The 24,068-nt window shown below is 40.6% G+C and overlaps 1 protein-coding gene across 10 annotated transcripts in view; it reads right to left on the bottom strand.

The window, feature by feature from the left end:
- Positions 1-24,068, bottom strand: part of ARMH3 (armadillo like helical domain containing 3) — a 223,943-nt gene that overhangs the window by 109,799 nt on the left and 90,076 nt on the right. For all 10 annotated transcript variants that reach the window (XR_651912.4, XM_009215222.4, XM_009215224.4 and 7 more), the window contains 2 exons: positions 9,961-10,043; positions 8,918-9,044 (listed from right to left, as the gene is read on the bottom strand). Coding sequence is in view for 9 of the 10 variants with exons in the window: in XM_009215222.4 (XP_009213486.1) it covers positions 8,918-9,044; positions 9,961-10,043 (210 nt within the window). In the remaining variant the exon portion in view is untranslated. The remainder of the gene's footprint in view (positions 1-8,917; positions 9,045-9,960; positions 10,044-24,068) is intronic.

Here is a 24,068-nt window from a genome sequence, read left to right as displayed (position 1 = left end):
ATATTGATTATTGCATTGTAAATATGCATGGATAATATGCCAAATAAGATAGAGATTGTCAGACTGGATAATAAACAAGACCCAACTGTAGGCTGTGTACAAGACAGACACTTTAAATATAAAAATACAGCTAACAGGAAAATATATAAGCCAGCCACAGTGGTATGTGCCTATAGTCCCAGCTACTCAGGAGGCTGAGGCAGAAGGATCAGTTAAGCCCAAGAGTTTGCGGATGTATTGCACTATGATCACATCTGTGAATAGCCACTGTACTCAAGCTATATAGCAAGAACTCACTTCTAAAAAGAAAAAAAATTAAGGTATGCATGCAGATACTAACAATTTAAAAAGCCAGAGTGGCTGTATTAAAGTCAGACAAAGCAGAATTCAGAACAAGGAATACTACCAGGGTGAAGGAGGATATTATATAATGATCAAAGAGTCAATTTGCCAAGATATAATAATCCTAGATGTATATCTATCTAACAGCAGAGCTACAAAACACATGAACCAAAAAGTGAAAAGAACCAAAATGGGAAAACAGACAAACTCACAATTATAGCTGAATGTTTCAACAATCTTCTCTGTCCCAGAAAAATTTGTGAAAACAGAGAACAATATCATCATACAACTCAACCAAACTGAAACTTACAGAACTCTCTACCCACCAAGAACAAAATACAAGTGCATGTTGAATGGACCATTTACCAAGATACACCATACTCTGGGCCATAAAACATGTCTCAATAAATTTCAAAGCATTGAAATAATACAAACAATATTCTTGGGCCAAAACTAAACTAAACTAGAAATTACTAACAGAAGAATATCTGGAAAATCCCTGAGTATCTGAAAATTAAGCAACACATTTCTAAAAACTTCAAAAGTCAAAGAAGAAATTCAAGGGAAATGAGAAAATACATTGAACTTGAAAGACAATAAAAATATAATTAAAAAATTTATGAGCTGCAGCTAAAGCAGTACTTAAAGGGAAATGTATAGTACAAAATATTTATATTAGAAAAAAAGAAAAGTCTCATATCAATGAACTATGCTTGCACCCTAAAAAACTAGCAAAAAACGAGCAAATTAAACTCAAAGCAAGCAATAAGAAGAAAATAAAGAGCATAAATCAATAAAACATAAAAATGACAGAGAAAAAAATCAATAAAACCAAAAGCTGGTTCTCTGAGGAGGGGAAATCAATAAACTTGATAAATATCTACCCAAACTGACGAAGAAAAAAAAAAGAAAAAATACAAATTACCAATATAGGGAATGAAAGAGGGAAGCTGAGTACAGACCCTACAGACATTAAAAGTGAATGTTACAAACAACTGTATGCCCCATAAAAGTGACAACATAATAAAACAAACTTCTTCAAAGACACAAACTTCCAAAGGTCACTGCTAAATAGATAACTTAAATAGTCCTGTACCTATTAAATAAATTGAACTTATGGTTTAAAATCTTCCAAGAAAGTAAACTCCAGATGCAGTGGCTTCACTGGTAAATTTTACCAAACATTTAAGAAATAAACCACTCTTAAACAAATTATTCTAGAAAATAGAAGATGACGGATGAGAGAACACTTCCCAATTCATATTATGAGGCCAAAATTAACTAACATTGAAACCAGAAAAAGACATTTTAAGAAAGTAAAACTATAGACCAATATATCTCATGAATACTAGCAAATTGAATATAATAATATGTAAAAATGATAGGTTATAATCATGTGGGGTTGGTCAACATTTAAAAATCAATCACTATGCTAATAGACAATAGTAGGAAAACCATGTAATCATGTCAATAAATGCTAGAGAATGTTTAACAAAACTCAACATTCATTAATGACAACAATTCTCAGGAAATAAAATGGAATTTCCTCAACCAGACAGAGGGCATCTATGAACAACCTACACGTAACATCACATTTAATGGAGGATAACCTTAATCCTTTCACCTTAAGACTGGACACAAGGCAAGTATGTCCATCCTTACCCTCTAATTTAACATAGCAGTGGAGGCTGTAACCAGTACAATAAGGCAAGAAAAAGAAATAAAAGGCACACAACATTTACATACAACATGAATGTCTACGTAGAAAATCCCAAAAAGGTTACAAAAACTAGTACACCTAGTAAGTGAGATGACAGGATACAAGATCAAAAATAGCAAGATAACAGGATACAAGACTAAAAATCAGCATTGTTTCTTGCTTGTGTAAAATGGTACACCCACATTGGAAAAGTGAGGACAGTCAAACAGTGTGGCAGTTCCTCAAAAGGTTATAAACACAGAGTTACCACATGACCTAGCAATTCTGCTCCTAGGTATATACTCAACAGAATGAAAACATGCCCACACAAAAATCCGTACATGGATGCTCACAGCAGGATAATTCAGAACAGCAAAAAGTAGAAGCAACCTAAATGTCTACCAATTGATGAATGGATAAATAAAATGTGGTATATCCATACAATGTAATATTGTTCCACAGTAAAAAGGGAACAAAGTACTGTTACTTCATGGATACAACATGGATAAGCTTTGAAAAGATCCAAAATAAAAGAAGCCAGTCACAAGAGACCACATATTGTATGATTTCATTTATATAAAATGTCCAGAATAGGCAAATTTACAGACACAGAGAATAGATTAGTGATTGCCTAGGGCTCAGGAGATTGCAGTAAATGGGGTCACCTCTCATGGGTAGGTTTCCTGTTGGGGTGATGAAAATGCTCCAAAGTTCATTGTGGTGATGGTGGTACAACTCTCTGACTATACTGAAACTCATCAAATTGTATGCTTTAATGGGCAGATTATATGGCAGGTGAATCATACCTCATAAAGCTGTCATAGTAAAAAATAAAAAAGTGGTTTTTCTGCATATTGGCAATGAACAATTAAAAATTAAAATTTTCAAAAATACTAATAGCACCAAATGCCATGAAATACATTAAGATAAATCTAATAGAATATATGCAAGATTTTCATGTTGAAAACAACAAAACATTGGTGTGAAAAATCAAAGACTTCAATAAATAGATATATTTTGGGCCGGGCGCGGTGGCTCAAGCCTGTAATCCCAGCACTTTGGGAGGCCAAGACGGGCGGATCACAAGGTCAGGAGATCGAGACCATCCTGGCTAACACGGTGAAACCCCGTCTCTACTAAAAAATACAAAAAACTAGCCGGGCGAGGTGGCGGGCGCCTGTAGTCCCAGCTACTCGGGAGGCTGAGGCAGGAGAATGGCGTAAACCCGGGAGGCGGAGCTTGCAGTGAGCTGAGATCCGGCCACTGCACTCCAGCCCGGGCGACAGAGCGAGACTCCGTCTCAAAAAAATAAATAAATAAAATAAATTTTTAAAAAAAGATATATTTTGTCAGGGATTGTAAGGTACATTATCAAGATATCAGCTTTCCCCAAAATGATCTATAGGTTTGCCATAGTCCCAATCAAAACTCCAGTAAGCTTTTGATTAAAACATATACTTGCTGGGTGCAGTGGCTCATGCCCGTAATCTCAGCACTTTAGGAGGCCAAGGCAGGAGGATCGCTTGAGCCCAAGAGTTCAAGACCTACCTGGGCAACATACGGCAACCTCATCTATACAAAAAAACAAAAATAAGTTATCCAGGCATGGTGACGTACACCAGCTACTCAGGAGGCAGAGGTGGAAGGACTGCTTGAGCCCTGAAGGTCAAAACTGCAATGAGCTGTGATTGAGTCACTGCACTCCGGTCTGGGTGACAGAGCAAGACACTGTCTCAAAAAAAAAGAAGAAAGCCACGCACAGTGGCTCACACCTGTAATCTCAGCATGTTGGGGAGGCTGAGGAGGGCAAATCACTTGAGGTTGGGAGTTCAAGACCAACCTGGCCAACATGGTGAAACCCCACCTGTACTAAAAATAAAAAAAATTAGCCAGGTATGGAGGCGTAGGCCTGTAACCCCAGTTACTTGGGAGGCTGAGGCAGGAGAATTCCTGGAACTCAGGAGGTGGAGGTTGCAGTGAGCCGAGATTGTGCCACTGCACTCCAGGCTGGGCAACAGAGTGAGACTCCGTCTCAAAAAAAGAAAAAAAAGGAGGAAGGAAGAAAGGAAGGAAGCAAGGCAGTTGGGGAAGGGGGGCGGAGGATGAGGAGGAGGAAGAAGAAGAACAAAAATAACAACAAGAACAAACAGCAGCAGCAGCAGCAGCAACCAAATTCTTACAGAAAAGTTCTAAATAACTTATACAGATACTCTTTTCTGCAGGTGGTGGAGCTTAACCTCCCTATCCCCTAACTTTTTATGTTGGCTGCATTTAGTGATTTGCTTTCATGATAAAAACAAAAAGAAAAGAAAATAAAGAATAGACTATGAAAAAGTAGAAAAAATTACAGCTCTGCGGTGGAGAAACATGGCAAACACTACCTTAACCAAGTGATCAAGATTAGTATCATCAGTGGTAAGTCAGGGTACTTGGACTGTGTGGCATTTTTCTCTATAATCCACAATCCAAGTCAAACCATGAGTAAAACACAAGACAAACCCAAATCGAGGAACATTCTTGAAAACTATCAGGGTCACAAAAAAACAAGGAAACACAAAGAAACAGTCACAGTCCAGAGAAGACTAAGGAGTCACGATGACTAAATACAATGTGGTAACATGGATGGGATCCTGGAATACAAACAGGACATTAGTAGAAAAATTGGTAGAATCTAAATACACTTTAGAGTTTAGGTTTGTTTTTATGTGGTAAAAAAAAAAAAAAAAGAAAGAAAGAAAGAAAGAAAAGAAAAGAAAGAGAAAAGGAAAAGGAAAAAGAAAAAGAAAAGGAAAAGAAAAGAAAAGAAACACACACATCTCATAAAATTTACCCTCTTAACCATTTTTTCAAAAAAGACTCATCAATGGCAGTAGTAAGAAGGGGGAAAAGAGAAGTTCAATCTTTTTAACTGACTGTGAATGACTGAGATACTTTACTTTTGGAGCAGCTGCTCTTAACCATTTTTAAGCATACAATTTAGGTGTTAAGTACATTTACATTGTTGTAAAACAGATCTCCAGAACTTCTTCACCTTGTAGAACTGAAACTCTACACACATTAAGCAACTCTCTTTGTCTCCTCCCAAAGCCCCTGGTAATCATCATCCTACTTTCCATATCTGTGAATTTAACTACTTTGGATACCTCATATAAGTACCACCCCTTTGTGACTGCTTTATTTCACTTAGAACAATATCTTCAAGGTTCATACACACTGTAGCATGTAACAGGACTTCTTTCCTTTTGAAGGCTGCATAATATCCCACTGGGTGTATATACCACATTCTGTTTATCTATTCATCTGTCAATGGACACTTGAGTTGCTTCCACCTTTTGGCACTTGTGAATGGTGCTATTATAAACATTGGTGTGTACTGTTTGTTTTTTCTTGAGATAGGGTCCCACTCTGTCACACAGGCTGGAGTGCAGTGGTACAATCTCAGCTCACTGCAACCTCAGCCTCCTGGGCTCCAGTGATCCTCCCACCTCAGCCTCCCAAGTAGCTGGGACCATAGGCATGCACTGCCACGCCTAGATAAATTTTTGTATTTTTGGTAAAGACAGGGTTTTGCCATGTTGCCCAGGCTGGTCTCGAACTCCCGAGCTCAAGTGATCTGCCTACCTCGGCCACCCAAAGTGCTGGGACTACAGGTGTGTGCCACCATGCCTGGCTAATTTTTGCAATTTTAGTAGAGATGGGGTTTCACCATGTTAGCCAGGCTAGTCTTGATCCTCCCGCCTTGGACTCCAAAGTGTTGGGATTACAAGCGTGAGCCACCGTACCCAGCCCCCCCCCCCCTTTTTTTTTCAAATGAGCAAAAGATATGAGCAAATACTTCACCAAAGAAGATATACGGATGGCAAATAAGGACAGGAAAAGATGCTCAACATCATTACTCATGCAAAGTTAAAAACACAATGAGGTAGCACTATATATCTACAAGCAAACAACAGCAACAACAACAACAACAAAAAAAAAACAAAAGTGGAGAATATCAAGTGCTGGTTACAATATGGAATGATGACAGCTCTCATGCATTGCTGGAGAGAATGTAAAATAGAACATCACTTTGGAAAATGGTTTGGTGGTTTCTTATACAGTTAAAACATACTTACCACAACACCCCAAAATCCCATTGCTAGGCACATAGCCAAGTGAAATAAAAACTTGTGTTCATGCTGGGCACAGTGGCTCACACCTGTAATCTCAACACTTTGGGAGGCCGAGATGGGCAGATTGCTTGAGCCCAGGAGTTCAAGACCAGCCTGGGCAACATGGCGAAACCCTGTCTCTACTAAAATTACAAAAAGTAGCCGGGTGTGGTGGCATGTATCTGTAGTCCCAGCTACTTGGGAGGCTGAGGTGGGAGGATTGTTTGAGCTCAGGAGGTCAAAGCTGCAGTGAGCCATAATTGTGCCACCGCACTCCACCGTGGGTGAAAGAGCAAGACCCTATCTCAAGAAAAAACAAAAACAAAAAAAACCCTGTATTCACTAATGTATAAGAATGTTAACAGGAGCTTTATTTATCATTGCTAAAACTGGAAACCTTACAAATGTCCTTAACCTGACAAATGGACAAACTAAGATGGTAATTCATACAATGAAATATTACTCTGTAGTAAAAAGGAAGGAACTACTGATACATGCAATGACATGGATAAATTTCAAATGAAATACTATATGAAAGAAGCCAGACTCAACAGGTTATATGATTCCATCTATAAGATATTCTGGAAAAGGCAAAACCATGAGAACAGAAAACAGATCAGTGGTTGCTCGGGGTTGTGAGTAGACGGAGGAACTCACATGTGAGTTCCTATGTGTTCACAGGAACACAAGGGAAATTTTTTGGATAGTGAAACTCTTCTATATCTTGATTTTTGTGATAATTACACTACTATATGCATTTGTCAAAACTCAAAACTGTACATTTAAAAGGATGGTTTCTGCCATGGATGTAAATTATGCCTCAAAAAGGTTAATAAAAAACATGGTTTTTTTCACCAGAAGTTTATATAAAACAGAGCACTGAAACATGCCACCTCCTACTGTTTGCTGTGTTTCAGTTGTTGAAAATTTTCACTTTCCTATTTGTGCCCTGCTGGTTAACATTTTTATTCCCTTGGCAGATTTAGACATTCACAGGTATCTTCTCTTATCTTGTTGCTATAGCTACAAGGGTTTATCTCATTTGATTAGTTACATGTGGCCCCGCTGAGCAGGTATGTCAGACTTTTATAAAATATCTCCCCAACTCCAACTCTTTCCTTTCCTCATTGAAAAGCATGTTTATTCATCTACCAATGAGTGCTAAAACCGCTGGGGCAGCTCTTTACTCTTGGAAAATTCTGCATTCTACATTCTCAGGAAGTTGGTGAAGCTAGGCAGATGCAAACCACACTAGGGTATCCTGAGCACATCTAGCCAACGTAAAGTCTATTAGAGAGTTCTTATGTAAGGCTGCCAAGCTCCTAAAAAAAAGAGATGGGTCTTGATGGGACAAGTGAAACTTGCTGATGCATGGGCAACTGACTTGATGCTAAAACTATTACAATGAGAGAGAAGAGATACTTTCAAAACCTGGGTCCTTGCAGACATTGTTGAGCAACTGATCATACCATTCTAGAATTTCATATAATTTTCCTACTCTTTAAGATAGTTTTAAGTCCGAGTTTTCTGATACTTGCCATTGAAAACATCCTACTAATACAAGGCCCTACTTGCACTGCCTAAGACATTATAGCAAAGGTTCTCTTATAAAGTTCTCTTAAAAGTTTTCCTTCACTGCTCTGAAAAATAAAGTATACTAGAAAAAAAATATTTTCCTCCCAGGCAATCCTTCTTTTCCACTGCTGCTTCTATTCTTTCTCCTGGTACTTGTTCCAAATCCTCTCCACTTTTCTCATGATACAGGAGTCCCAAGGAGAGGTTGGGGTTTTCACAATTAATCTCATCACAAAGGATGAAGCAAACTAATCTACAGTGACAGAGGCAAATCAGTGGTTGCCCAAGGATGAGGCACAGTGGGTGAAGGAGGTGAAGAAGACATGAGAGGATTCTAAAGAGATACAAAGAAACTTGGGAGGTGATGGATATGGTTATTATCCTGATCATTGTGATGGTTTCACATACATACACATATATCAAGACTCATTAAAATTTGTATAATTAAAATGTGTACAGTTTATATATCTATTATACTTCAATAAAGCTAATAAATTTGGGTTTTAAAAATAAGATAGTTTTACTGAGTGGCTGTTTCTGTGCAATCTACAGAGATTTTTCCTTAACCTTTATACTACAGGTAGAATTAACTAGGCCCTTATCCCAAACTTATGGGGACATATGACTTCTTTCAGAAATAAGTTATACTTGCTATAGCTGGAGAGTACATTTCAGTGAGCCAATCACCAAAAGATTTCCAAAAAAAGATTTTTATCTAATGCCCACTTCCACTTGTAAGTTATGCTAAAAATACATAGGTACACTAAGATTCCTTAAAATCCTGGACATCCTCAAATTACACAGTGTTCTGGGATCCAAGTTCTTTTATTTGCTGCTGTCAATTCCCACCCACTCCTTCACCTCCTTCTCCCTGGCATTCAATGAATCCACAAGCCTCCCTATTCTCTCTCTCTCTCACAAACAGCAACAAAGGGCTGCTAACCAGCTTTATACTGAGATGAAATCTGAATTCCTGAAGGCAAAAAGGCCCCAACATACCTTCCTATTGCCTGAGAAGAGGAAGCTACTATATTTCTGTGCCACACAAGGCACCAAACAACTAGAGGAGAATCTTTCATAGTCTTTTCCTCTTATATGCCAAAAGCTAGACAAACGGTGGAGAGAGGAGTAAAAAGAAAAGGCAGCTTACCCATGGAGTAGAGGTTGTCAAAGCTCTGGTGCATGCGGATAATCTCATAGTAAAGTTCATCATAGCTGCTGGGGGTTGGCAGAAATGTGTCGCCATATGTGATAAACATATTAAATAGGTTCACAATCTAAAAAAGAAAGAAAGGCCCATATATAGGCATCAGGCTATGAAGACTAGAAATTATCAATGGTGTGCTGTAGCCAGCTCTTACTGTCACACAAGAGTTGACTATAAAATTTCATGAATTTTGTAAGCCAGTTATTAAACACAGTCATTATTAAAAATTTCATTCATATAAACTTATAATTAAATAAATTATATTAAAATGAAAGTAATAAATACTAAAAACTTATCACTTCCTAATTATTTTCTACCTTTTACTATAACCTATGCTCTGGAGATTTATAACTATTATATCTGTGTGGTGGAAATGTCATATAATGGTGTGCTACTGCACATTGCTTCCCAATTCTGCATGACTCTGGTATCACATTGATAGCTTGAAATTGGCCATGGTGGGTGTAGCTCTACAATGAAACTCAGCAAATGCTATGAATCAAGACTTTTTTCCCTCTAATGTTGAACATTTAAGAACATTGTATAATATCCTAAGAAGATAGTCAAACTGCACAATGGCCTCCTTCTATCCCAAATAACCAGCCAGATAAACAATCATCTGTAATGTCCCTCAGAAACCAAGTGCAGCCATGATGGAACCTTTAGAGGGTCTGCTATTTACCAACATAGAGACCGCAGTAGTATACAGTAGTCTCTCAGTTGGGACCAAGGCTCACTATTCATACAGAGAGATCTAACCTATACCCACCCCTGCCAGATGATATATTTTCACGAAGGAAAGAGAGTCATGCCAAAGACATAGGTGAGAGTGGGGACCACCAGTCCAGATTCTGATCCAAAAATATATATATAGGTCTGGTTCCCTCTATGGCTTAGTCCCCAGACCACCAGCTCCTGTTTCAAACCAGTTCATTTCTGCCTTAGCATATGGCTTCAGAAAAAGAAGTATTTGTTTTGATACTCACCATAAGGGCTAAAGTAAAAATGTTGTGTTTGGCCAAAAGTACAGTCTCGTTTGACATAAGGAACTTCAGCAAATTTATCAAGGCTTTAAAAAAAAAAAAAAAAAGACATCAACAAGCTATTCAAACCATGATTAATAAAATTAAATTAAAAACAGACTAGCTCTAAAAAAATCTAGGGGGTTACAGTGAGTGAGTCTCAGCCACCAAGGTCTTTTAAAAAGCAGGTAAGGTAGGTATATTTGAGGAAAGCACTCACCTTCCCAAGCACGTGTCTGCTTATCTGCTCATGGAAGGTTGTTAAATATCTACTTCTTTTTGCCACTTCTTAAATAGCAATTAAGCTCAGAAATTTGACTATAAAACTGACATCTTGGCGTTTCAAATTTACTCCCACATGGTGATTTCCCCATCAAACTTGCTCAATTTACAGCTGAAAATGAGGGTCCCCCTTCCACCCTCAGCTGCTAGCTTCTATTGTCACCAAGCTTTAGACATGTATCTGTTTCAGACATCATTGCTAAGAGGAATATGTATCCAATCTAAGTGGTCACCAGACGTGGCAGCTATACTGTAGAACCTACAGCTGGGCTGCAGCTCTAGATGAGGAGAGCTCATAAAGAGAAAAAAAGCCCTTAACTGCTCTAACTATCCAAACAAAGTGAAGCTTGCGCTGACCACTTGTGACCACGACAACATTTACTGAAATCTCTTTCTGCTTGGCAACTCTTAGTGAGGGGAGAGATTTCTAAAACCCAAGCAACCTCAGTAGAGACTGACTGCCAAGTCCCTAGGTTAACAGTGCAGCTTCAGACTATTTTGCAAATAAATATTAAGCATAAAAGAAGTTATCAGTTACCTTATACTCATTCACCTAGCACACTTTGTCCATAAAATGAGTCCTGCTTCTCTGCCCATCTCAGATAATGCTCCTGTACCTACCTCCCCTCCTTGATGGGATACTATAAAAGGGGTTCAGTAGCTGCAGGCAATCTGTGGTCCTTCTGCCTTCTCCCTCTCAAACCCCCACCTTCCACAGACCCAAGAAAAGGCTCGACCTCTCTTTTTCTAGGACCATATCTGCTTCTTTGCCAGCAAAGAAGTTCATTCTCCCATGATCTCAGAGTTTTGTGTGAAGTTTACTACTCTTAAAGAAGAGATGTGAGCTTTGATTTGGAACAGCAGGGAATAATGAGTAGGAGTGAGACTCTCCAGACTCTTGCTGCCTGCCACACAACACCCCTCACTCTCAATCCTTTAAAAGCACAGGTACAGTAAAGAAACAGCAGGCAAGGAAAGTATAAGAGGCTGGCTTCACCCACATTCTGTTTCTAAAGCCTGAATCTTCCCCTCAAATAGCAAAAAAGCCTTGCCAGGCATGAAGGAGACAGGCATCTTCATTTATAAACTCTTTACCGCGGCCCCGATTTGAGTTCTCTGGGGTTTCATAATGAAAAGGCAAATGATAGGCAGCTGGCCCTTTTAATGGTGTCTGTTAAGTGATCAAGTGATCTGTTGGACTGCAGGGGAAAAAAGGCTCCATGGAGCCCATTCAGGATCACACAACCTGCTTAGCTCCTACAAGGAGCACAGGAATAAGGGGCCTAGCTAAAATCCACATAAAAATGACTAACCCAAACTTCCCTCCTTAAAGAAGATCACCTTGCTGAGCCACGTAGGGACTGCCCACCCCACCACCTAATCCCCAGAGCTTAGACAAGCCCTGTTAATGATATACCTGACAATCGGACTCTATAAACTCACAGAGGTGAGAGAAAGGATGGGCAGCATGCATGGCGTTCTGTAAAACGTAATGGCTAGAGACAAAGCAGCTTTTGTACACATCCAATCAACAAGGGCTTTTGTCCCCAGCACACACAGCACAGAGATGCAGCCTCAGCAGTGGCTATGTGCTAATTAAAGGGCAGGAAACCTGGAGAAAAGGATGCGGGAGCAATGATTTATTGCTCCTCTGCTGGACTATAGCTAGTCTTGATCTCTGGGATTCAGAGTCCAGGATGACAAAGTGATAAATATTAGAGGAGGAAGACAGCAATTCTGGCACAGGCCAAGAGACAATCTGTGTCCCAACAGCCACAGGCATTAGCAGAGCCAGAGTACTGAAAGGGAGAGTCCAGTACTGCAATACTCTGAGAGTCAGTGCCAGAGCGGCTTGCATTCTGCCCCTGAAAATGCAGGTCAGATATTCTGCTCCCCAAAGAACCAAGGTCTTCTCATCTGGAAGTAAGAATTCTCTGCAGGGGCCAGGCGCGGCGGCTCACGCCTGTAATCCTAGCACTTTGGGAGGCCAAGACAGGCAGATTGCCTGAGTTCAGGAGTTCGAGAACAGCCTGGGCAACAGGGTGAAACTCTGTCTCTACTAAAACACAAAAAATTAGCTTGGCATGGCGGCATGAGCCTGTAGTTCCAGCTACTCGAGAGGCTGAGGCAGAAGAATTGCTTGAACCCAGGAGGCAGAGGTTGCAGTGAGCCAAGATCGCACCACTGCACTCCACCCTGGGCGACAGAGTGAGACTCTTTGTTCAAAAAAAAAAAAAGAGAATTTTCTCTACAGAGAATTTAACAGGCAACTAAAATGAAACCTCTGACATCACAGGTAACTCTTCTTCAAAAGAGAATGTCCCAAATATCCCATGAAATAGTGCTTTTCTCCATCATCATCTCCCTGACTTCACACTCGCTATATCAACTGCTCAGTGTCCTATATACCACTACACACAGATTTTAGCCTCTGACCTGATATGATGGGAGTTTTAAGTCTGTGAGGCTTTGACATAGCTGATTATAGATTGTTAGAGAAAATACCTTAGGTTATTTAATCCAATTTCCTCATTTTTTGATAAGAAAACTCCATGCCCCATTCTACCCCCACCCCAAACTAGCTGGTGACTAAGCTGGGACTAGAACCTGGTCTCCTGTTTAGTGTTCTTTCTACCATCCCATTAAGAAGATAAACAAGCTGGGTGCGGTGGCTCACGCCTGTATTCCCAGCACTTTGGGAGGCCGAGGAGGGCGGATCATGAGGTCAGGAGTTCGAGACTATCCTGGCCAAGATGGTAAAACCCTGTCTCTACTAAAAAATACAAAAATTAGCCAGGCGCGGTGGTGAGCACCTATAATCCCAGGTACTCGTGAGACTGAGGCAGGAGAATCGCTTAAACCTGGAAGGCGGAGTTTGCAGTGAGCCGAGATCAGGCCACAGCACTCTAGCCTGGGTGACAGAGCAAGACTCTGTCTCAAAAAAAAAAAAAAAAAAAAAAAAGATTAAACAAATAAAGGTACAAGATCAAGACGAATGTTAAAGTGGGGTTGCAGCTTACTGTAAATAGTATGCTTGTTAAAGTGGGGTTGCAGCTTACTATAAATGGTATGCTTAGACCTGCTGACTATACTGTTACCAGTACTTCTCTAGACTCTGGTTTATAACTTTCTCTACCTGTTAGCTGCTCTATGTCATTTTCATGTATTTGGTCCCCGTTTTCCCTTGGTCCTCAGCTACTTGTTAAAGTACAAGTATTTAATACCTCATTATTGCGTTCCTGTCACTCACTGGCAGCACAAAAAGATTCCCAGAAGCTTTGCTCAGCATGAGCCGCCTCAGCAGGGCTCTCCGCCAGCTCCTTGGCCTGCTCTCCACTGTCTTATCTACATCTCAGCTCTCACCTCCACCTCTCTATCTCTTGTGGCTGCTTTCTCTCTCTTTTTTTTTTAAGCACACAACTATCAACTAAAACTGTTCCTAATTCCCTCAGTCAGTGTTGCCTTCTTCAAAATTAGATACTGCCAATGGAAGATGACTGGATATGGACATTAAAGGGAGCCAAGATCCCCTTTCTTTAGACCCAAAACAAAACCAAAAAAATGGGTATAAACAATAACCAGGTTTATTTATAAACTATTATAGACTGAGTTTTGCACAGGGTTTATGCCAAAAAAGACAGGTTTAGGCCAAAGAAAAAAATGCCCTGTGTCAAGGGCAGTTTCAAGGACAGCAGAGAACTGGCACTCAGAATCTCAGTGCCAACACACAGCTCATGCTGGCAGGCTCCTGACTCACCCCCTCTACATACACACACATTTTTAGAAAACTGGCCTTGATCCACTTGTCCACTTGATGCCATCTGGGCACATGACCAGCCAAATTGTTCCAAGGACACTCACAGAAGTAGCAGTACATACAGGGAAGAGTTAAGGTAACTAAAAAATAAGGGGATGATTGCCTAAACATAGTATTGTTAATCAGTCATACATCTGTAACACTTTGCAATCAGGTACAGTAAATGTTGTAGTCATTATGAAGATATGAGGGACAAGATGTACCATTTAATTTAATCCTTTGCTTTATCATGTTTCTCATTGTTAAATAATAGTTTCTAAAATGAAGTGGGGGATAAACGGCTAACAAGAGATTCTTCACCAAAGGCCTGACTTCTGGTCTGAGAGATTTCCAACGAAGCATGACCTTATGGTATAGAAACTTAATACTGTGTAAACAGCTTTACCCACTAGGTGAGCAATGGCTGCTCACTCCCTCAAAAGAGAATGGCATGGCTTGTTGCAGAGAATATCCTTTTGGACAAGGGCAAGCTTGGTAGTTGAGACCTTCCAGACCTTAAGAGATAATGCCCAAGGGCCCATATTCCACATCCCTTGGAATGGGCTGTTCCAAAATACCAATGCCAAGAGATAAATCACAGAGGAATGCATAATTTCCTCTAGAAGAGTGACAACAACTACAAGTTAATGACTGTGCCCAGAAGCTCACACAGAGCACCTCAAACTTTCCTTTTTTTCTAATACCCTCTATCTGATACCTTAAAAAGAGACATTTAACTACAGAAATCACCTTCCTCAAGCTGCATTCACCTCTTTTCAAAGTGAGAAACACCATGGTCATAAGTGGCAGGAAAGGTAACACTTATTAGGTGCCTGCTAGGTGCTAGATATTATGTAAAGCACTTAAAGTATATTCTTCTCACTGAATCCTCTTAACAATCTGATGAAGTAGGTATTATTGTTCCCATTTTATGGATGAGCAAATCAAAATTCAGAAAGGTTAAATAAATTACCCAAAGCTAATACACTCATTGGAGCTAAACTGCATTAAGGACAAATCACGCTGGGGAGAAGAAGGTCTCTGAACTCCCACCGCTGCGGTCTATGAAACTACTGGATCCACAGAAACTTCAATTTAAAAAACATTTGTTGGGGATACAGGAGCTATCTAGGGCCAGTATTTATATTTGCGACCAAAAACCATACTTCGATCACAATTCCACTGATTAGCCCCTCACATATCAAAGTGACCAAAGGAAAAAATCCTATAAGCTCAGAGTACATCTCTTTTTTTCTTTCTTTTTTTTTTTTTTTGAGACGAAGTCCCGCTCTGTTGCCCAGGCTGGAGTGCTATTGTGTGATCTCGGCTCATTGCAAGCTCCACCTCCTGGGTTCACACCATTCTCTTGCCTCAGCCTCCCAAGTAGCTGGGACTGCAGGCGCTTGCCACCACGTCTGGCTAATTTTTTGTGTTTTTAGTAGAGACAGGGTTTCACCGTATTAGCCAGGATGGTCTCGATCTGACCTCGTGATCTGCCTGCCTTGGCCTCCCAAAGTGCTGGGATTACAGGCGTGAGCCACCACACCCGGCAATTTTTGCATTTTTAATAAAGACAAGGTTTTGCCACATTGGCCAGGCTGGTCTCAAACTCCTGACCTCAAGTGATCTGCCCACCTTGGCCTCCCAAAGTACTCGGATTACAGGCATGAGCCACCACGCCTGCTCAGAGTACATCTGTCTAAATGTCTCAGGACTTCACTCCGCTGGCCTAAGATAATTAAACCCACACAATCTCAAAAAAACAAGAGATTGCAGGAATTCAAATAAGTATTTGTACACCCATGTTTACAGCAGCATCATTCACAACAGCCAAAAGGTGGAAGCAACCCAAATGTCCATCAACAGATGAATGAATAAACAAAATATGGTATATACATATGGCAGAATATTATTCAGCCTTAAAAAGGAAGAAAATTCTGACAACACAGATGAACCTTGAAGATATTATTCTAAGTGAAATAAACCAGTTACAAAAGGACAAATGCTGTTTAATTCTACTTAAATGAAATACCCAGAGTAATCAAATTCAGAGTTAGTGGTTGCCAGCGTCTGGCATAAGGGGGAATTAAATATTATTGCTGGCCGGACACGGTGGCTCACACCTGTAATCCCAGCACTTTGGAGGCCAAGGCAGGTGGATTACCTGAGGTCAGAAGCTCAAGACCAGCATGCAAAATGGTGAAACCCCGTTTTTACAAAAAAAAAAAAAAAAAAAAAAAAATTGGCCTGGCATGGTGGTGCATACCTATAGTCCCAGCTACTCGGGAGGCTGAGGCAGGAGAATCACTTGAACCCAGAGGCGGAAGTTGCAGTGCACCAAGATCGCACCACTGCACTCCCACCTGGGCAACAGAGTGAGACTCCATCTCAAAAAAAAGAAAGAAAAAAAAAAGAGTTATTGTTTAATAAGTACTGAGTTTCAGTTTGGGAAGATAAAAAAAAGTACTGGAAATGGAAGGTAGTAATGGTTGCACAATGTGAATATACTTAATGCCACTGAACTATATGGTTAAACATAGTTACAATGATAAATTTTATGTTTATTTTACCCCAATTAAAAAGAAAAACAAGAGGTCAAGGTCTTTCTTTCCACAGACACTCCCAAGAGCCTCACAAACACTCCAGTCTCACTTTCTGTAACCTCTGCATAACTGACTGGCTGACATTCACATCAAAGTACACCACACTGAGTACAGGGACAAACGTACAAAGACGCTTCCTCACTGATAGGGAAAAGGAAAGGAGCCAAATATACCCAATCAACAGAGAGCCCATGGACTTGAGCAGGAACGCAAATTCAAAATGAACCCCGAGTAGCCTTCAGCAACACTAGGGCAATCTTCAAAATAATCACCAAAGTTCACCATCCAAACTAACAATGCACTAAGTACCAACACTATCCTACAAAATCCTTAGAGACCCTGGGTTTGACTCCTAATCCTTGCTGTTTCATCTGTTATACTTAATTAGGCTCCAAGTACTCTTACTCTGCACCAAGTGAAGAACTGAGAAATTACTGCAGTAAAATATTTGAGGTATTATATTACACATTAAATATGTTTAAGTTGTAGGGAAGTGAGTGTTCAATACACACTCATTTCTTCATTGGAAAGTCTTTCATATTAGGCCCCTTGAAAACTTACTTTCTTGGCTCTTTTTCAGGAACTCCAAATTGGCTACAACTGCTGTCTCTTTGGACCGTACTAGAGGCAACCAGTCTCACACTCAGATTCAGTCCATGTTCCCTTCCCTGGGGAGTCCTGTGCATCATATTTGGTGGAACAGTATGACAACAGTGTGTCAGTGTGTAGAGTTTTGACTTTTCTGCATGCAGATGGAGGTGGAATACAGAAGACTGTGCAGGTTCTGGGAAGCTGACCCAGGACCAGGCACTTTGATGGTTCCCTAAGTCCCACGTGAATTCCCAGAGGCAGAGGCAGCCAATATAATTTTTTTTCTTTTTCTTTTTCTTTTTTTTTTTTTTGAGACAGAGTCTCACTCTGTCACCCAGGCTGGAGTGCAGTGGCGCAATCCCAGCTCACTGCAACCTCCACCTCCCTGGTTCAAGTGATTCTTGTGCCTCAGCCTTCCAAGTAGCTGGGATTGCAGGCATACACTATCACACCTGGCTAATTTTTGGTTTGGGAGTTTTTTTTGTTTTTTTGGTTTTTTTTTTTTTGAGACAGGCTGGAGTGCAATAGCGTGATCTTGGCTCACTGCAACCTCTGCCTTCTGTGTTCAAGCAATTCTTCTTCCTCAGCCTCCCACGTAGCTGGGATTACAGGCACCCACCACCACGCCCGGCTAATTTGTGTATTTTTAGTAGAGATGGGGTTCCACCAGGCTGGTCTCGAGCTCCTGACCTCAGGTGATCTGCCAGCCTTGGCCTCCCAAAGTGCTGGGATTACAGGTGTGAGCCCCTGCGCCCAGCCTACCCTAATTTTCAAATAGGAAGAGTTGAATACAATCCATCTGAGAATCCTGCCATCTTACACAGCCGCCCAACACACACTGCACAAGGAACCTTTTTTTCAGAACTGTTCCTAGCATTAATACACAATGAGGACTTTCCCAGAATTTTTTCTATCCTCCTTTGAATTCAGGAGGAGGGAAAAAAGGTAGCAGCAAATTGTGTTGCCATGTAGGAGTAGAATGAATAATGGATATGGGAATTTCTCCAGGACTAAAACCTGTCCCCCACATTAAGGTAAACCAGGTGCACAGAGGAACAAGCCAACCACAGGAAGACACAATTAAGTGGTAGCTCAGGCGCCTGCCTCAAAGAAGCAGAGGGGAGGCTTAATTACAAAATGAAGTGAATGACATTTAAATAAGATTAAAAACAGGAAGGAGACAGCCTCCAGGAGAGCACAAATAAATGTCTCCAAAGAATCAGGTCAGAGAAAGCTGTCTATTTGAGCAGCTTTTACATGCTATGAAGACAAAGAGCAAAGACAACACTCATCCAGACTCGATTTTGTGGCCTGGCATGGAGCTAGGATTAGGTACCACAGAACCCAGATCAAAACCTGTTCATTAGGAGAGATGGATAATTTCATAGTGATTGATAAAAGAATAATATTACCATCTCAGTTGCTTAGGACAGATGTCAAGAAACTCAAAGGACAGGATGAAAATAGCACTAGTGTAACAAGCTAATGCCACCAAAACCCTGGAGGCACTATAAACTCTAGCCAATTCCAGCATCTCTGGACAAAATCACCAATTACCCAGGGACATTGCCAGCAATCAGCAGGCTCACTGTCAATCAGCAGAGTGGCGCAGGAGTGAATCTGACGCCAAAACCTGCCAGTAGAATAATTTAAAAATACTCAGCCAGGCGTGGTGGCTCACGCCTGTAATCCCAACACTTTGGGAGGCCAAGGTTGGTGGATCACAAAGTAAGGAGTTCAAGACCAGCCTGGTCACCATGGTAAAAGCCTGTCTCTACTAAAAATACAAAAATTAGCCAGGCATGGTGGTGTGCGCCTGTATTCCCAGCTACTTGGGAGGCTGAGGCAGGAGAATTGCTTGAACCCGGGAGGCAGAGGTTGCAGTGAGCTGAGATAGTGCTACGGCACTCCAGCCTGGGCTACAGAGCAAGACTCCGTTGTGGGGGGAGCGGGGGGAACAACTCTAGGTGGCTTTTCAGAATAAAGGCATCTGTCTGGCTGCAAGCCTAAGCACCTCACTGACACAGAGGCCAAAGAATCAAACAAGAAAATGAAATGGCTCTGGCTGTATGCTATCAGCCTCTCCAGGTGAACAGAGCACACAAGTCAGTATGTCAACAGCCTGCACTGACTAAAGGTTCCACATTCCTCTAAATGAGTCAGAAATGGAACAAATCCTTTCTTTAAATGGAAATCTGCTTCCACCCTTACCATTTTCCTTGCAGTCAATGTGTATCTGCTAAAAAAAATAATAAATAAGGTTCTCAACCATCTTCCATTCCCCATTTTCTTGCAGATAATGCAAATCTCACAATTAGCACCCACCCTCTTCTTTTTCACGAAAAGGAGTTTCTACATGAAAGTTCCCAGATCCTAGACTTTGGGAAATGTAGGGTCTCTGTGCAGCTGCCTCTAACCAAGCACGCTCAGGAGCCACTGCCATCTTCTCGGGCCCTATACCAACTGCTCCTTTCCCCCCAACGTTTCCCAAATGAGTGATAGCCAAAATCACCCTTTAAGAAATATAAAAGTCAATGAGACCATGTCTCAGTGGAGCCATCTGACACAGAACCAATAACTTTACTTTTTGCCAAAATGAGGTAGGACCAATAACAGACTTGTCTTGCTCCCTCGAGATCCAGAGAAGGATGATACCTTATGAAACCACATGATATGTCCCTTTGAAACTAGTATAGGCAGAGTAACCAAAAGCACAGCTAATCCTTCCCCTGTCCCTTTTACTTGACAAAATGCTCATGGGCCTATGAGAGTTGACATTTTTCTGGATAGGAAGTGACTGCATGCACAGAAAAAAGAACAAAGTGATCTCTTGCTCTTTTGGGGACTTTTACGTGGGAATCTTTTTCTCCCTGTAACAGGCTAAACCTGTTAGAGATTCTTATCTTTTGCTTCTGCCAAGTTTCTGAGGGGATGAGAGAAAGATTCAAAATAGTGTAAATTTTGGATTCAGCCAAATGTAGTGATTTGAAAGGGAAAAAAGCTTCCTGGCATTCCTTTTTAGTCCTTGGGCTTTCTCTACTGCTGTAGAGAATATTTCATAACTACATTATAGAACCAGAAAGATACCTTCTAATGCCCCTGAATTAGAACATTCTAACTTTGAGAAGAATTGATTACCCATAGAGGAAAAAAGCCTATTTTTGCATATAGAAGCTAGAGCAGTCTTAATTAGGCACATCAGTCTAGAATATATCTTGTGACATATTTGCCTAAATCAGAGAAAATTTAGCGGAATGAGGAAGAGCAATTTTAAAAACAAGATAGAAATAGCAGCTGCCAAAATTCCCCTTCCCATCTACTCTAGTTTTTACTGCTATGTTCTTTCCCGCCTGGATACTCTCTTCAAAACTAAAAGAAGCAATGTTGTAGAGTTATATAAGATGTCATCATTGGAGGAAGCTGGGTGAAGGGTACATGAAACTCTACATACTATTTTTGCAACTTCCTGTAAGTCTATAATTACATCAAAATTAAAAGTTTAAAAAAGAAACTAAACTAAAAGAAGAACACAATGAAAAGTTCAAAGGATAGTTTCTCAAAATCAAGAGGGGCTGCTGAACTATCAAAGCTACATCTACACAAGAACTGCCAGATAAATCTATGGCTTGAGTCAGCCTTTCTCTTGAAAAATTTCAGTCCTGCATGGCAACACTTATAAGTAAAACAAGCTTCCAACAAAAGGTTCTCAATTGCCAGTCTTGAGATGTACCTAACCAAGAAGTCATAGGCCTCTGCCAGTAATAGCAGAGCCAGCTGGATCTAGAACGCTGTGATACTCCCTGGGTTTTCCATTTTTCCCAGTAGATATGTAAAAGGTCAGGCCATGTACAATTTCTCTCTTTTTCACAAAGCTGTGAATGCTTTGGATGTTACTTAGCACAGTGAAGCTGAACAGATTGTTCTGGGGGCTTAGGGGGCCTTTCTTCCTGCAGGGAGGCAAATGTTGCTTAGTGATCTGTATCTGAGCATAGGAGTCAGGAACTCTAAGTTCTAATCATGACTCTGTTTAGTGTCTGGTTCCACGATCCTTAGCAAGTCACTTAACCCTTCTATATCTCTAATCCATTCCCCAACAAATGGGAATAAAAATAATGACTTATCACCGGGATGTGGGAGAGTGAAAGGGTAACAACTGTGATCCATATATAAATGTCGAATATAAAATGCCAGTATAAATCTGCCTTTAAATCAACCCATGTTTTCAGACGATGGAAACTCATACTATTTAAATGTAGGCTGCCTCTCCAATGCCCCTTCTTCCTGCAGTGGAAGTAAAATAAGCTGAATCCATGAAGCTCTGTTCAAGTATTTCCCTCTCCAACAACTACATGCTTCTCTCTGCACATCCTGCTCATTCTTTGTTTAATGGCTTGGAAACCATCAAAGTTTCCATTTTTACTTGGTTAAAAGCAATCCATCCATCTGTGGGTAAGGAAGAATGAGAAAAACAAAATAAATTACTAACTACTCTCTTTCACATCAACAAATCAAATAAACTAAGGTGGGTGGCTGACCCTATCAAAGGTGATGATGTCAGCTCAACAGAACCATTAACGAGTTACATCCTACTATTATTATTATTATTTGGCTCAAACACAACATTGTGCTTTTAGAGAATGTTGATCCATCATTAATGAAAATCCTACATATCCATTCATCCACTTATTTATTCATCCAAATGTTATCTGAGTTCCTATTAAAAAGCTAAGTAGGCCGGGTAATATGGCGCATGCCTATAATCCCAACAATTTGGGAGGCCAAGGCAGGCAGATCACTTGAGTTCAGGACTTCAAGACCACCTGGGCAACATGATGAAACCCCATCTCTAAAAAAAAGGAAAATACGAAAATAAGCCAGGCATGGTGGTATGCATCTGTAGTCCCAGCTCCTTGGGCTGCTAAGGTGGGAGGATCCATTGGGCCCGGGAGGTCGAGACTGCAATAAGCCATAATTGTGCCACTGCACTCCAGCCTGGGCAAGACCCTGTCTCAAAAAATAAATAAATAAATAGCCAAGTAGTCTGCTAGAGATGTAACAATGATTAAAAAACAGGCCTTGCCCTCCAGGAACTTTTTTGAGAGGAAATACAGATATTTAAACAAATGATTGTAAAAACATATGAAATTAGCATGGCGGCTTGCACCTATGGTCCCAGCTCCTTGGGAGGCTAAGTTGGGAGGATCACTTGAGCCCAGGAGACAGGTTGCAGTGAGCTGAGATCATGGCACTGCACTCCAGCCTGGGCAACAGAATGAGATCCTGTCTCCAAAAAAAAAAAAGCAAACATAGCGAAACAATGTGATATACTAAAATAGGGACCCAATATGCTATAGAAAACACTCCGAAAATAAGACATAGTGAACAAAATGGTTTATAGCCTCAAGAAGTTCAAAGCAGATTGCTCATCTAAAATTCCCAGTAGGAACGCAATGTGATCAGTAAACAAAGAAAAATATTGGCCGGGTGCAGTGTCTCACACCTTTAATCCCAGCACTTTGGGAGACAAAGGAGGGCAGATCACCTGAGGTCAGAAGTTTGAGGCCAGCTTGGCCAACATGGTAAAACTCCATCTTTACAAAAGTTAGCCTGGCATAATGATGCGTGCCTTTAAGTCCCAGCTACTTGGGGCGGGGGCTGTGGTGGGAGGATTGTTTGAACCCGCAATCACACCACTGCTCTCCAGCCTAGGCAACAGAGTGAGACTCTTTCTCAAAAAAAAAAAAAAAAATTACCTAGATACTAAGATGTTTTGTGAGAACAGGATTAATTGGGAGGCTATGGAACTTAAAATTAAGACAGGTTTTTGACACAAGATCATGGAGGGGCTTCAGAGGGTCCAGAAACTCTGAAACTATATGCAAAATATGCATGTGCAAATGGACATTTTTTCTGGATACAAAGATGACTGTAGCTTTCATTCTATTCTCAAAGGTAAAGAACTATTTCACTATGATCTTATTCCAAAACCCAGTTTTCTACCTCTATCAGTGGAGAGTTTTAAGATCTAATCTTTTACTTAGACTCGGAGATCTGGGTTGCCTAGACATCAGAGAAGAGCTTTCAAACTTTCTATAATGTGGTAAAAAACAGTGATTGCTCAAAACAGGGGAATGCAGAGCAATAGGACTTTTTCCTTTCCATATTCTAGTTAAAATTAGCCTAAATATATTTTCCCACATACTCAGATATCATGGTGACAGGCATCATAGAAACAGACAGTGGCAGCAGGGAGTAGGTCAGGGCTTGTATCTGTAAAACCAACTAGGAAAAGTTTATCAGGCAAAATTGAACCCCCAACTAATACAGCTGGCTCCTCCTTGTCCATAAGATCATACCTGTGAATTCATTATGGGAATCTGGGGACCTCTGGCTACCTCCCCAATAATAATAAAGAGCTAATACAGTCAAACAGCATAGAAATAAAAATCAGCACTGAAGTACAGTGATACTAAACACCCACATTACAAACTACATCTGGACCCTAGATGATTGCTTCCTAGATAACCAAGGGCTTTTCTGTGTCCAGTTTAATAACACATGCCTTACCAGTCTTATAAATAAAATTTCATTACAGTTTGCAGCACATGTATGGCAAAGGATATATACACATAAGCATATTTGCCATGATGAGTTTCACATAGCTCCCTCAAATCCATAAGTCTAGAAGGCAAAGAATGAGTGAAAACATGGGCAATCCAACATATGAAGGGTAGTGTCTGCCAAGAGGTAGGTGGATCCACCATAGACATACTTGTATTCACGGAATGCAATATTATACA

Source organism: Papio anubis, chromosome 11 (assembly GCF_008728515.1).
Source record: "Papio anubis isolate 15944 chromosome 11, Panubis1.0, whole genome shotgun sequence".
Taxonomy (NCBI): domain Eukaryota; kingdom Metazoa; phylum Chordata; class Mammalia; order Primates; family Cercopithecidae; genus Papio; species Papio anubis.
Note: the sequence above shows the minus strand (reverse complement) of the source record. Positions and strands in the feature narration are given on the sequence as shown.